Source organism: Oncorhynchus keta, chromosome 24, assembly GCF_023373465.1.
Source record: "Oncorhynchus keta strain PuntledgeMale-10-30-2019 chromosome 24, Oket_V2, whole genome shotgun sequence".
NCBI lineage: Eukaryota > Metazoa > Chordata > Actinopteri > Salmoniformes > Salmonidae > Oncorhynchus > Oncorhynchus keta.
The window spans coordinates 11012297-11028568 of NC_068444.1; the positions used below are offsets into that span (position 1 = coordinate 11012297).

The following is a 16272-nucleotide window of genomic DNA, read 5'->3' on the forward strand; positions in this document are numbered from 1 at the left end:
ACAGTGAATAATGAACTACAATAACGAGTAAAAAATAACATGGCTATATTCAGGGTGTACCAGTACCGAGTTTAATAAATATGAAATTAATTTCTCATACACACACACACACACACACACAGTTCATTCATAATTGTTTGCCAAAAGATATACACTATTAAGAAGAAAAAAGCTGCGAAAATTCGCAGCCTCCCTAACAGGTTAATGTTCACTAGCTTCGCCTTGATTGACAAAATGTGGAAAAAGTCAAGGGATTTGACTATACTTTCTGAAGGCAATGTATAGGTAAGGGTAATGTATAGGTAAGGGTAATGTATATGTAAGGGTAATGTATGGGTAAAGGCAAGGGTAATGTATAGTAAGGGTAATGTATAGGTAAGGGTAATGTATAGGTAAGGGTAATGTATGGGTAAAGGTAAGGGTAATGTATAGGTAAGGGTAAGGGTAATGTATAGCTAAGGGTAATGTATATGTAAGGGTAATGTATAGGTAAGGGTAATGTATAGGTAAGGGTAATGTATAGGTAAGGGTAATGTATAGGTAAGGGTAATGTATGGGTAAAGGTAAGGGTAATGTATAGTAAGGGTAATGTATAGGTAAGGGGAATGTATAGGCAAGGGTAATGTATATGTAAGGGTAATGTATAGGTAAGGGTAATGGTAAGGGTAATGTATAGGCAAGGGTAAGGGTAATGTATGGGTAAAGGTAAGGGTAATGTATATGTAAGGGTAATGTATAGGTAAGGGTAATGTATAGGTAAGGGTAATGTATATGTAAGGGTAATGTATAGGTAAGGGTAATGTATAGGTAAGGGTAAGGGTAATGTATGGGTAAATGTAAGGGTAATGTATAGGTAAGGGTAATGTATAGGTAAGGGTAAAGCTAAGGGTAATGTATAGGTAAGGGGTAAATGTAAGGGTAATGTATAGGTAAGGGTAAGGGTAATGTATAGGTATGGGTAAAGGTAAGGGTAATGTACATGTATAGGTAAGGGTAATGTATAGGTATGGGTAATGTATAGGTATGGGTAAATGTAAGGGTAATGTATATGTAGGGGGTAAATGTAAGGGTAATGTATAGGTAGGGGTAAAGGTAAGGGTAATGTATAGGTAGGGGTAAAGGTAAGGGTAATGTATAGGTATGGGTAAATGTAAGGGTAATGTATATGTAGGGGGTAAATGTAAGGGTAATGTATAGGTAGGGGTAAATGTAAGGGTAATGTATAGGTATGGGTAAAGGTAAGGGTAATGTACATGTATATGTAAGGGTAATGTATAGGTAGGGGTAAATGTAAGGGTAATGTATATGTAGGGGGTAAATGTAAGGGTAATGTATAGGTAGGGGTAAATGTAAGGGTAATGTATAGGTATGGGTAAAGGTAAGGGTAATGTACATGTAAATGTAAGGGTAATGTATAGGTAGGGGTAAAGGTAAGGGTAATGTAGGGGTAAAGTGACTTGGCAACATGATAGATAAGACAGTAGTGTATGTGTGAAAGTGAGTGAGTGAGTGAGTGTGTGTGTGCATTGTGGTTTCAGTGTAAGTACAGTACCAGTCAAAGGTTTGGACACCTACTCATTCCAAGGTTTTTCTTGATTTTTACTGTTTTCTACATTGTAGAAAAATAGTTTAGACATCAAAACAGTGAAATAACACATAGGGAATCATGTAGTAACCAAAAAAGTGCTAAACAAATCAAAATATATTTTATATTTGAGATTCTTCAAAGTAAACACCCTTTTGCCTTGATGACAGCTTTGCACACTCTTGATGTGGACACCGAGGAACTTGAAGCTTTCGAGAACCCGCTCCACTAAAAGGTGTGTCTTCATTTTCACTGCTTCCATTCACATAAAGGTCAATAAAGAGGAACTCTGGATCAGTGTACACTAGTTTGACAGGTTCCTAATGGGTTAGCAGTTTGTTCCCTCCCACACTATTCCTTATGGATCATAATATCTACAATAGAACAGGGAAGAGCCAGGATGTTGCATTAAATATGAAAGTAGTATGTTATCCATATACGGCAAGTAGGGATATTACAATGTCAACCCTGCTTTTAAAATCATATTCATTCATTCAGAATAATTCATAGCAAAAGAATAAGGTAAGAAAGACCAGTGAAATGTCTTACATTTGGCATCCAGGAGAAAAGTAATCTAGACTTTGGGGTTCTTCGGGCGTGGCTACCTGACATATGCACTAACCTAGGTAGAAGATACCCTTCTCTCCAACAGAAGCTTCAAAGGCAGCGGCGATCAGCTTCAGCTGGAGAGGTAATATTCATGGTTTCTCGAAACTCATGGCTTCTACGTTTGTGGCTAGATAGAGTACACTATTTTAGCTAAGCTTTTTTCCAAACCTCAACCTGATTCTCCTAACCTGCTAAATAAATGATCTTAACCTGCTACTTTAATTCTCCTAACCTGCTATGTTAATTAATGATCCTAACTTGCTACTTTCATTATCCTAACCTGCTACGTGTCACGTTCTGACCTTAGTTCTGTTGTTATGTCTTTGTTTTAATATGGTCAGGGCGTGAGTTGGGTGGGTAGTCTTATGTTCTTTTTTCTATGATTTGGTATATCTGTGTTTGGCCTGGTATGGTTCTCAGAGGCAGCTGTCAATCGTTGTCCCTGATTGAGAACCATACTTAGGCAGCCTGTTTTCACCCTTGAGTTGTGGGTGATTATACGTTCTGTTTAGTGTGTTTTGCACCTGACGGAGCTGTTTCAGTTGTGTTTTTTTGTTTCTTTGTTTGATAGTGTTCAGTTTAAATAAATAACATGAACAAGAACCACGCTGCGTTTTGGTCCTCACCTTCTTCCACCGGCGACCATTACACTATGTTAATTCTCCTAACCTGCTACGTTAATTCTCCTAACCTGCTACGTTAATTCTCCTAACCTGCTATGTTAATTCTCCTAACCTGCTACGTTAATTCTCCTAACCTGCTACGTTAATTCTCCTAACCTGCTACGTTAATTATCCTAACCTGCTACGTTAATTATCCTAACCTGCTACGTTAATTCTCCTAACCTGCTACGTTAATTCTCCTAACCTGCTACGTTAATTCTCCTAACCTGCTACATTAATTCTCCTAAGGTTTTTGTGTTGTGCCCGCCATCGGTGTTGCTAACCCAGCAGGTTAGGAGAACTAACACAGCAGGTTAGGAGAACTAACGCAGCAGGTTAGGAGAACTAACGCAGCAGGTTAGGAGAACTAACGCAGCAGGTTCGGAGAACTAACCCAGCAGGTTAGGAGAACTAACCCAGCAGGTTAGGAGAACTAACCCAGCAGGTTAGGAGAACTAACCCAGCAGGTTAGGAGAACTAACCCAGCAGGCTAGGAGAACTAACGTAGCAGGTTAGGAGAACTAACCCAGCAGGCTAGGAGAACTAACGTAGCAGGTTAGGAGAACTAACCCAGCAGATTAGGAGAACTAACACAGCAGGTTCGGAGAACTAACCCAGCAGGTTAGGAGAACTAACCCAGCAGGTTAGGAGAACTAACCCAGCAGGTTAGGAGAACTAACCCAGCAGGTTAGGAGAACTAACCCAGCAGGTTAGGAGAACTAACCCAGCAGGCTAGGAGAACTAACGTAGCAGGTTAGGAGAACTAACCCAGCAGGCTAGGAGAACTAACGTAGCAGGTTAGGAGAACTAACCCAGCAGATTAGGAGAACTAACACAGCAGGTTAGGAGAACTAACACAGCAGATTAGGAGAACTAACACAGCAGGTTAGGAGAACTAACGCAGCAGGTTAGGAGAACTAACACAGCAGGTTAGGAGAACTAACGCAGCAGGTTAGGAGAACTAACGCAGCAGGTTAGGAGAACTAACCCAGCAGGTTAGGAGAACTAACCCAGCAGGTTAGGAGAACTAACACAGCAGGTTAGGAGAACTAACGCAGCAGGTTAGGAGAACTGAGAAAGGTGGAAGGAGGGTGAGTCTGTTTGGGCTAGCTATTATGTCAACTTCTTCTCATGCATTCTCATGCCAAACATGGAATGTCTGGCTTCACGATGACAGCAATCGAGTTGGCGTGAAGAGATCTGGGACCAGGTTGGAGGCAGGGGTGGTAGGAAGAAGACAGAGAGAGGGTGCATCTCAATAGACTGAGACACTAAGACATTGGGGAGGACGGGCTTGTGGTAATGACTGGAGGGGAGTTAGTGGAATGGTATCAAACCCTGTAAATCAAATATATGGTGTCCAGGTGTTTGAAGCCATTCCTTTTGCTCCGTTCCGGTCGTTATGAGCCGTTCTCCACTCAGCAACCTCCTGTGCACTCAATAGATGAACTTTTACAGCTGACGTTACTTCCACACACCAGAGGAGAAATACATTTTTAATGAGTAGCTTTTTTGTTCCTTCTTATTCCTCTTTGGTATTATGGCGTTCTCACATTTTTGCTTGTGCATGCCGCCACCTACTGTGCGGTAGTGTGTGGTCGATCACGTTACATTTTGTGATGCAAAAATAAAAAAGGAAATTGGAAAAAAAAAAAAAACTCCACCAACTAATATCTATATACCACTATTACATACCACCATCTATATACCACTATTACATACCACCAACTAACATCTATATACCACTATTACATACCACCATCTATATACCACTATTACATACCACCATCTATATACCACTATTACATACCACCAACTAACATCTATATACCACTATTACATACCACCATCTATATACCACTATTACATACCACCAACTAACATCTATATACCACTATTACATACCATAACTATTGTTGAATGTGCAGTATAGAGTAAAATACCTGTTACTTTTTATTCTCGTTTTTTATTCTTAAACCTGTGTATTTGCTTATGTTCTTTGCTAAATATGCATTTTGAATGTATAATTCCACTTACAGTATATGTTTGTACAATTTGAAAAAAAATACAAATGAAAGAAGCCCCAGTTCCCGATTAGGAATTCCGTGTTGCTTGACATACAAACGATTATTCACTCGGAGCTCTTTTTATTTTTGTCATGAACGCCTCGAAGTCGGGAAGTTGGAGATTTCCGAGTTCCCAGTTGTTTTGAACGTGGAAATAATCTTCATTGACTCTTGATTTGTCAGTGTCATACACTTTGACCTAGTGCGTAACCCGGAAGTGTAGTCCCGTCTGCAGTTTTCACAATGATGAGACTGGTAAGTCGTCAGGTGTCGCTTTTTTTCATCATATAATTTAATGATTTGATCAAGTGTGGCTATTTGGTATGGTAAACATGTTACTAAGAAATCACATCGTAATATTGCATCGTCCTGGGACGTATGGAGAAAATATAACGTTACCTCTGATCCAGAGAAGATAGCTTGCATGCTAACATAATCGTTTAGCTAGGATTTGTTTACATGTTAGGCCTATTTAACAAACTGGTTATTTTATGACAATAGCCACCTAACAAATCACGAACACAAACAAATCAGTATCTAGCTAGTGAGGTTAGTGAAGTTGATAGGTAAAGTGCCTATCACACACTGGACATGTAACAATCCAGGTATTGGCTGTCTAGCTAGCTAACGTTAGCTTTTTTTAAACGGGGATCACTGTTTTCGTATGCAATGGATGAAGCATGCAGATTATAGCATTTTCACATCACATGTTTGTAGTGATGAATGTCTTCTTTCATGTGTTTCTAGGATGACAACGATGATGACGTGTCCCTGTTTGATGCCGAGGAGGATACAGGCAGAGGAAAGTCAAAGAAGAATAAAATCAAGTAAGTTGGTTCAGCCACAAGACGGTATAATACAATGACTCTCAGCCCTGAATAGAAGCGACAGATCAATTCAACCTACTGTATTGGCTGAGGAACGGCACGAGACGTTCATGCTCTTACCATGTTTTCTAGGCATCCAGTGGCCTCCTTCTTCCACCTATTCTTCAGGATGAGTGCCATCCTGGTGTACCTGCTCTGTGAGCTCCTCAGCAGTAGCTTCATCGCCTGCATGGTCACCATCATTCTTTTCCTGTCAGCTGACTTCTGGACCGTTAAGGTAGACCCTGAACAGTTAATAATAATAATATAATACTAATAGATCAGTAACAGCAATAGAACATCAATATAAAATCAATATAACATCAATAGAATATTGATTGAAAAGCAATATAAAATCAATAGAATATTGATTGAACAGTAATATAACATCTATAGAATATTGATATAACATCTATAGAATATTGATATAACATCAATAGAATATTGATATAACATCAATAGAATATTGATTGAACATCAATAGAACATCAATAGAATATTGATTGAACAGCAATATAAAATCAATAGAATATTGATTGAACAGCCATATAATATCAATAGAATATTGATTGAACATCAATAGAATATTGATTGAACATCAATAGAATATTGATTGAACATCAATAGAATATTGATTGAACATCAATAGAACAAGTGTAAATATTGTCAAACTTTTTTTTTTCTTTTGCTTTAAGTAAGTAGCCTAATTATGTATTAACACCAAATACTATATTTCAGAATATCACAGGCCGGTTGATGGTAGGCCTGAGGTGGTGGAACCAGGTGGATGACGATGGAAAAAGCCACTGGGTTTTTGAGTCCAGAAAGGTAGATAACACACACATCCCAGTCCTTCTGGGTAGACAGCAACTAACTACCCAACAAATTACTACCCTCTACTGAAATACCTTTAGGGTCAAACCTAGTTCCATAGAACCTGTATCGACTCTGGATTTTTATGTCATAGGGTGAAATCCATTTGAATTCAATCACTTCTTTTTTTGTTTGTTGACAGCATCCCTTTTGATTTAAACAACACTTTCCGTACATGTTTGGTCCATGGTAGAAGCGGTTAGAAAATGAGTGACATTTTGGACCTGAATACCAAAACATTCAGGAGATAACAGGTGCTCAGTTGACCCATTTGACATACCCCAACATACCATGACACATCCATGTCTTCATCACTGGAAAAGATAAACAGTTTATATTTATAATCATGTAAAAGCTGACAAACATTTTTTATCAAACTATATTTGATTATTTCTTAAAAAAAATGTATTTTAATAAAAAAACATGTTTTTTTAAACCTTTAAACGTCAATGATTTAACAATGTGTGAATATTTTTTTTCAGATTCACATATGTTGTAATTTCAACTCTATTTCACAGAATCTGAGGTTTTTGTGGGGTGGCTGCCGTCTGTTGAGAAACAACATGCTCTTGAGTACAGGGTGGGTGTCATTTCAATCATAGATATAGAATTTGTAGAATGGACCTATCCCTCCAGACAACTGCAATTTAGCTGGTACACCATTGAAATTGAATAGAAATGTTAACTTCTAATTACTACCACAAAGATCACCGCCAGTCCATCCACTGTCGAATGTGAACTTAAATGGTCATGTCTATTCTATTATCTGTAGTTCTATGATTTCAATAGGTTTCCTATGGAGTATTGAGAGTATAATATAAAATAAGATATTCCCACTGAAGTCAACATTCTCTGATTGTGTGGACCGTCAACATTCTCTGATGTGTGGACTGTCAACATTCTCTGATGTGTGGACTGTCAACATTCTCTGATGTGTGGACCGTCAACATTCTCTGATGTGTGGACCGTCAACATTCTCTGATGTGTGGACCGTCAACATTCTCTGATGTGTGGACCGTCAACATTCTCTGATGTGTGGACCGTCAACATTCTCTGATGTGTGGACCGTCAACATTCTCTGATGTGTGGACCGTCAACATTCTCTGATGTGTGGACCGTCAACATTCTCTGATGTGTGGACCGTCAACATTCTCTGATGTGTGGACCGTCAACATTCTCTGATGTGTGGACCGTCAACATTCTCTGATGTGTGGACCGTCAATATTCTCTGATGTGTGGACCGTCAACATTTTCTGATGTGTGGACCGTCAACATTCTCTGATGTGTGGACCGTCAACATTCTCTGATGTGTGGACCGTCAACATTCTCTGATGTGTGGACCGTCAACATTCTCTGATTGTGTGGACCGTCAACATTCTCTGATGTGTGGACCGTCAACATTCTCTGATGTGTGGACCGTCAACATTCTCTGATGTGTGGACCGTCAACATTCTCTGATGTGTGGACCGTCAACATTCTGTGATGTGTGGACCGTCAACATTCTCTGATTGTGTGGACTGTCAACATTCTCTGATGTGTGGACTGTCAACATTCTGTGATGTGTGGACCGTCAACATTCTCTGATGTGTGGACCGTCAACATTCTGTGATGTGTGGACCGTCAACATTCTCTGATTGTGTGGACCGTCAACATTCTGTGATGTGTGGACCGTCAACATTCTCTGATGTGTGGACCGTCAACATTCTCTGATGTGTGGACCGTCAACATTCTCTGATTGTGTGGACCGTCAACATTCTCTGATTGTGTGGACCGTCAACATTCTCTGATTGTGTGGACCGTCAACATTCTCTGATGTGTGGACCGTGAACATTCTCTGACGTGTGGACCGTCAACATTCTCTGACGTGTGGACCGTCAACATTCTGTGACGTGTGGACCGTCAACATTCTGTGACGTGTGGACCGTCAACATTCTCTGACGTGTGGACCGTCAACATTCTCTGATGTGTGGACCGTCAACATTCTCTGATTGTGTGGACCGTCAACATTCTCTGATTGTGTGGACCGTCAACATTCTCTGATTGTGTGGACCGTCAACATTCTCTGATTGTGTGGACCGTCAACATTCTCTGATGTGTGGACCGTCAACATTCTCTGATGTGTGGACCGTCAACATTCTCTGATGTGTGGACCGTCAACATTCTCTGATGTGTGGACCGTCAACATTCTCTGATGTGTGGACCGTCAACATTCTCTGATGTGTGGACCGTCAACATTCTCTGATGTGTGGACCGTCAACATTCTCTGATGTGTGGACCGTCAACATTCTCTGATGTGTGGACCGTCAACATTCTCTGATGTGTGGACCGTCAACATTCTCTGATGTGTGGACCGTCAACATTCTCTGATGTGTGGACCGTCAACATTCTCTGATGTGTGGACCGTCAACATTCTCTGATGTGTGGACCGTCAACATTCTCTGATGTGTGGACCGTCAACATTCTCTGATGTGTGACCGTCAACATTCTCTGATGTTATTCCCAACATTCTCTGATGTTGGACCAACAAAATTCTCTGATGACCGTCAACATTCTCTGATGTGTGGACCGTCAACATTCTCTGACGTGGGACCACAAACCCTCTGATCAGGGATGGACCGTCAACATTCTGTGACGTGTGGACCTCAACATTCTGTCTGTGGACCGCATACATTCTCTGACGTGTGGACCTCCATTCTTGACAGTGGAGAGATTCTCTGACGGGTGGACCGTAACATTCTATTTCCTCAATTCTCTGATGTTGGACCGTCAACATTCTCTGATGTGTGGACCGTAAATTCTCTGATGTTTTAAAACAAGTGATGTGTGAACCGTCAACATTCTGCTGATGTGTGGACCGTCAACATTCTCTGATGTGTGGACCGTCGACATTCTCTGATGTGTGGACCGTCGACATTCTCTGATGTTTTAACCGTCACATTCTCTGTGTGTGGACCGTACACATTCTGCTGATGCGTGGACCGTAAATTCTCTGAGTTTTAAAACAATTCTCTGATGTGTGAACCGTCGACATTCTTGATGTGTGGACCGTCGACAAATCTCTGAGTGTTTAAAACATTCTCTGAGTGTGGACCGTGACATTCTCTGATGTTGCCATTCTCTGATGTGTAGACCGTAAATGCTGCAGTTTTAAAACAAGTGATGCTGGACTTCAACATTTTCTGATGAGTGGCCCTCCAACTATCTTTGTGGTAACACTTGAAAGTTGACATTTTCAATTTTATTCCCATTTTTGTACATTTACCAACCAAAACATGACACCACACTGCATCCAATAGCATGTTGTGTCTCAGCCGATGGCGGGCACAACACAAACCCTTAGATCAGGGATAGGGAACTTTCATTGGGGTGGGGGCCTCATTAGTCTGCAGAGGCATACACACACATGCTCTTGAATCTCCCCCTTGACAGTGGAGAGAAATGGGGGAGTTTTTAAAACAAGTCCTGCAATTCTACACATTTTGCCATGAGGCGTAGAGTAAATGCTGCAGTTTTAAAACAAGTGTGCTGAACTTCTACACATTTTGACATGAGGCGTAGAGAAAATGCTTCAGTTTTAAAACAAGTGTGCTGAACTTCTACACATTTTGCCATGAGGCGTAGAGTAAATGCTGCAGTTTTAAAACAAGTGTGCTGAACTTCTACACATTTTGCCATGAGGCGTAGAGTAAATGCTGCAGTTTTAAAACAAGTGTGCTGAACTTCTACACATTTTGCCATGAGGCGTAGAGTAAATGCTGCAGTTTTAAAACAAGTGTGCTGATCTTCTACACATTTTGACATGAGGCGTAGAGTAAATGCTGCAGTTTTAAAACAAGTGTGCTGATCTTCTACACATTTTGACATGAGGCGTAGAGAAAATGCTACAGTTTTAAAACAAGTCTACTGAACTTCTACACATTTTGCCATAGGGTGGATAGAATACTTTGCAATTTTATAACTAATTTCATGCCATTTTAAATGCAGTGTGGCAAGAAATGTTTGCAATTTTTAAATATATCTGAGTGAGTGTGACTAACAAAATCAATGGGGGCCCTTCTGGTTGGCAATTCAACCATGATTACTACAAGTTTAGACAGCTGGCTAGACTAATTTACCAATCTCAAAAATGTCAGCTGACAAAGTCTAATTGAGTGAGTGTCAGTGTCTGACATAGCAAGACGGAAACTGCTGATGAACAAACAAAAATCTAAATTGCATCTTGTGCATTCTACTATTCTTACTCTCAACAGTAAGTCGAGACCCTGATTGAGTTTTTTTTTTTTTAAACTGTTTTATCTGCTGTATAATATGATCTAAGGTGCAAATATATTTGAATATGAAAAAATTGTAAACTTATTTTAAAAAATATAAAACAAATCCATAAATTATTAAATAGTTTGACAACCGTGTTTGTCAGCTTTTACATGATTATAAATCTAATCTGTTTATCTTTTCCGGTGATGAAGACATGGATGTGTCATGGTATGTAACATGGGTCAACTGAGCACCTGTTTTCTCCTGAATGTTTAGGTATTCAGGTCCAAAATGTCACTTTCTAAGCATTTCTATGAATGGGCAAATATGTACTGAAGGGGTCAAATCAAAAGGGATGCTTTTCAAAAGTGATTGATTTCAAATTTATTTACTCCATAACAAAGTCTATTAGTTATATATTAGTTATATCTGACTCCACCTACATTCTTTTAGATACACTTTTTATTTTAGTCTATTTGGTAAATGTTTTACATTACATTACATTTAAGTCATTTAGCAGACGCTCTTATCCAGAGCGACTTACAAATTGGTGCATACACCTTATGACATCCAGTGGAACAGCCACTTTACAATAGTGCATCTAAATCTTTTCTTAACTCTTCTTAACTCTGTTGGTTAAGGGCTTGTAAGTAAAGCATTTCATGGTAAAGTCTACGTTTGTTGTATTCAGCGCATGTGACAAAGTATGATTTGATTCAAAGCATTATAACCCTCAATTATAGAATTGACCCAAAAGTTTATATTGCCAAATTCTAACTTGGTCAATAAGCTAGTAGGTTATTCTCACATCTGTGAAATGCCTATCTTCCTCAGGGGAATTCAAAGCAGCTGGTGTCAGACTCCGAGTCGAGGATCTTCTGGCTGGGTCTAGTCGTGTGTCCTATCATCTGGGTCTTCTTCGTCTTCAGCACCCTCTTCTCCTTCAATATTAAGTGGCTGGTTAGTTTTAGTATAAATACTGTATATACCACTTAGCAGACACTTCTACCCAAAGTGGCTTACAGTACATTGAGTGCATGATTTTATTTTTTGCCTACGGGAATTGTACCCCACGAGCTTGGTATCGCCAGCGCCATACTCTCTCACAATGAGGTCGATACGTGTGAAAAGTGGTGTGTCCCTGTTGTCAACGTCTCCCTCTCCTCCACACAGGCCGTGGTGATCATGGGCGTGGTGCTACAGGGGGCTAACCTGTATGGCTACGTTCGCTGTAAAGTGGGCAGTAGGACGAACTTGAAGAACATGGCTACTAACTATTTCGGACGGCAGTTTCTTAAACAGGTAACTTTTCTAATGCCTAGTCTCAGAATTTCAGTTCAGAAGGGTGCCCTTGAAAGCGCCCTGACACACTTCGGGAGAAGCGTGGAGAATCTGGATGCAACGTGGAAAGTCCTTCCAGGAAATGGACAAGAATGGTTTGCGTTTATTGGATCAGGATGTTATACCTAATGTTGTTTTTTGTTTTGTGTGTTTTCTCTGACAGACAATGACTAACCAAGAGGAATCATAAAGAAGAACGTCGACTCTTAAGATCTGAACATATGTTTGCATTATTCTGAATGCGGTTGTATATCTGGAGTTTTACTAGCAACTAATACTTAATAGAAATCTTTTGGGACATTGCTTACCTTTGATGAGTTTTCCCATTTTGATACCATTTCAAGAGAGAGAGAGCATCATTTGTAGATAAGGTAAGTTTTTCCACTGTAGCTCTACAGACTCAAAGCAAATCCCTTATCTGCTTTGATGTTTTGCATATTATCCCGAGACTTTATACAATAACAATGAAATGTTGTTTCTGACTTGTATTATACAAACATGTTGCTTGTATAATATTGATGGTTGTAAATATAGAATATCAAGGTCATGTGTTCATGTTTTTGTGCAAATACATTTATAACGTTTCAAAATGACGTGTGTTTTTGAGTTATTTTAGATGTACAGCATGAGGTGCATTCTACACTACTCATCTTTTTGGAATCTGACATCTTTAATTTTACTTAGATGTTTGGTGTCAAAGAGTAAGGCCCCCGAGTGGTGCAGCAGTCTAAGGCATTGCATCTCAGTGTATCACAACTGGCTGTAATTGGGAGTCCCATAGGGCGGTGCAGAATTGCCCCAGCGTCGTCCAGGTTAGGGGAGGTTTTGGCCGTGGTAGGCCGTCGTTATAAAATAAAAATGTGTTCTTAATAATAAATAAAGTACACACAGGAACATCAACCCCCTCTGATTTGTAGTTTTACTTACAGGAGCATCAACCTTCTCTGATTTGTAGTTTTACTTACAGGAGCATCAACCCTCTCTGATTTGTAGTTTTACTTACAGGAGCATCAACCCTCTCTGATTTGTAGTTTTACTTACAGGAACATCAACCCTCTCTGATTTGTAGTTTTACTTACAGGAGCATCAACCTTCTCTGATTTGTAGTTTTACTTACAGGAGCATCAACCCTCTCTGATTTGTAGTTTTACTTACAGGAGCATCAACCCTCTCTGATTTGTAGTTTTACTTACAGGAACATCAACCCTCTCTGATTTGTAGTTTTACTTACAGGAACATCAGCCCTCTCTGATTTGTAGTTTTACTTACAGGAACATCAGCCCTCTCTGATTTGTAGTTTTACTTATGGGAACTTAATGGGGAGGTATTAGATAAACTTATGTGGTGTAGTTAAATCACTACTTTGTAAGTAACTCATGAGCCTGCTTAACATCAGTCATGCATGTTGGTCATAAATTATGTCCATTGCTCCACAAATGTTAGCGACACCTTGTGGTACATTATTGCATTAAGTTTAAGTTTTCTGCCACAACAAAGATGGCCGCTGTCCATGACCGATATGAAGAAGACGTATAGGGAAGCGATCTCTTGTTGATCGTCCTGCCCCAGCCAATGATCATTCTAGGTGTCATTGTTATTTTTTTAATAGTTTTTGCTAAATATATTTTCCATATTAGTAGCCTTTTATTCTGTATCCACGTTTCACACGAACACTTAGGATCATCCCGACCGAGGATGCGTCCGCGAGGGAGATAAGAGGACAAACCAAAGCAGGTCGGGTTCAGGTAATCAGAAGGATCATTTCGCTAGATTGACTTTGGCAATTAACTACTTTGACAGTTGAAACTGTCTTATTTTCTACCATTTGTATGCATGTAATGAGTGTGATTTATCCAAATGATGAGTGCACAGTAAATGTTCCCTTACAAAAAAATATTGCAGTTTTGAAACTGCAGTAAAAGTACAGTAACTCAAATCTGACTAATTCCACCCTCCTGATTCCTGCTTACAAGCAAAAATTAAAGCAGGAAGCAACAGTGACTAGATCAATAAAAAAGGTGGTCAGATGAAGCAGATGCTAAGCTACAGGACTGTTTTGCTGGCAGACTGGAGTCCTCCGATGGCATTGTGGAGTACACCACATCTGTCATTGGCTTCATCAATAAGTGCATTGATGCACAGACTGGAATATGTTCCGGGATTCCTCCAATAGCATTCAGGAGTACATCACATCTGTCATTGGCTTCATCAATAAGTGCATCGATGACGACGTCCCCACAGTGACCGTACCTACAGCTCCGGCAGCTCTACCTACCTACCCCAACCAGAAACCACGGATTACAGGCAGCATCTGCACTGAGCTAAAGGGTAGAGCTGCCGCTTTCAAGGAGCGGGACTCTAACCCGGAAGCTTATAATGAATCCCGCTATGCCCTCCGACGAACCATCAAACAGGCAAAGCATCAACACAGGACTAAGATCGAGTCGTACTACACCGGCTTTGATGCTCGTCGGATGTGGCAGGACCTGCAAACCATTACAGTCTACAAAGGGAAGCACAGCCGAGAGCTGCCCAGTGAAACGAGCCGACCGGATGAGCTAAATTACTTCTATGCTCGCTTCGAGGCAAATAACACTGAAACATGCATGAGAGCACCAGCTGTACTGGAAGACTGTGTGATCACGCTCTCCGCAGCCGATGTGAGTAAGACCTTTAGACATGTCAACATTCACAAGGCCGCAGGGCCAGACGGATTACCAGGGCGTGTGCTGCGAGCATGTGCTGACCAACTAGCAAGTGTCTTCACTGACGTCTTCAACCTCTCCCTGTCTGAGTCTGTAATACCAACATGTTTTAAGCAGACCACCATAGTGCCTGTGCCCAAGAACACTAAGGTAACCTGCCTAAATGACTACCGACCCGTAGCACTCACGTCTGTAGCCAGGAAGTGCTTTGAAAGGCTGGTCATGGCTCATATTAACACCATCATTCCAGAAACCCTAGACCCACTCCATTACCGCCCCAACAGAGCCACAGATGATGCAGTCTCTATTGCACTCCACACTGTTCTTTCCCACCTGGACCGTAAGGAACACCTATGTGAGAATGCTATTCATTGACTACAGCTTAGCGTTCAACACAATTGTACCCTCAAAGCTCATCAATAAGCTAAGGACCCTGGGACTAAACACCTCCCTGGATCCTGGACCTCCTGATGGGCTGGCCCGAGGTGTAAAGAGGAGGTAACAACACATCCGCCACGCTGATCCTCAACACAGTGGCCCCTCAGGGGTGCGTGCTCAGCCCCCTCCTGTACTTCCTGTTCACTCATGACTGCATGGCTAGGCACGACTCCAACACCATCATTAATTTGCTAATGACACAACAGTGGTAGGCCTGATCACCGACATTAATGAGACAGCCTATAGGGAGGAGATCAGAGACCTCTCCTTCAACGTGATCAAGGTAAAGGAGATGACCGTGGACTACAGGAAAAGGAGGACTGAGCACGCCCCCATTCTCATCGATGGGGCTGTAGTAGAGCAGGTTGAGAGCTTCAAGTTCCTTGGTGTCCACATCACCAACAAACTAACATTGTCCAAGCACACCAAGACAGAGGTGAAGAGGGCACGACAAAACCTATTCCCCCTCAGGAGACTGAAAAGATTCGACATGTGTCCTCAGATCCTCAAAACGTTTTACAGCTGCACCATCGAGAGCATCCTGACAGGTTGCATCACTGCCTGGTATGGCAACTGCTCGCCTCCGACCCCAAGGCACTACAGAGGGTCGTGTGTACGGCCCAGTACATCACCGGGGCCAAGCTTCCTGCCATCCAGGACCTCTATACCAGGCGGTGTCAGAGGAAGGCCCTAAAAATTGTCAAAGATTCCAGCCACCCTAGTCATAGACTTTTCTTTCTGCTACCGCACGGCAAGCGGTACTGGAGCACCACGTCTAGGTCCAAGAGGCCTCTAAACATCTTCTACCCCCAAGCCATAAGACTGCTGAACAGCTAATCAAATGGCAACCCAGACTATTTGCATTGCCCCCCC

The 16272-nt window shown here is 41.1% G+C and overlaps 1 protein-coding gene across 1 annotated transcript; it reads left to right on the forward strand.

Moving 5' to 3' along the window:
• The first annotated feature begins 5074 nt into the window (after positions 1-5074).
• LOC118402711 (Golgi apparatus membrane protein TVP23 homolog B-like) lies at positions 5075-12849 on the forward strand. The gene is made up of 7 exons (XM_035800900.2): positions 5075-5177; positions 5670-5749; positions 5882-6026; positions 6527-6616; positions 11750-11875; positions 12089-12217; positions 12420-12849. The coding sequence occupies exons 1-7, from the start codon at positions 5166-5168 to the stop codon at positions 12444-12446; spliced, it is 609 nt and encodes a 202-aa protein (XP_035656793.1). The 5' UTR covers positions 5075-5165; the 3' UTR covers positions 12447-12849.
• Positions 12850-16272: the final 3423 nt, after the last annotated feature.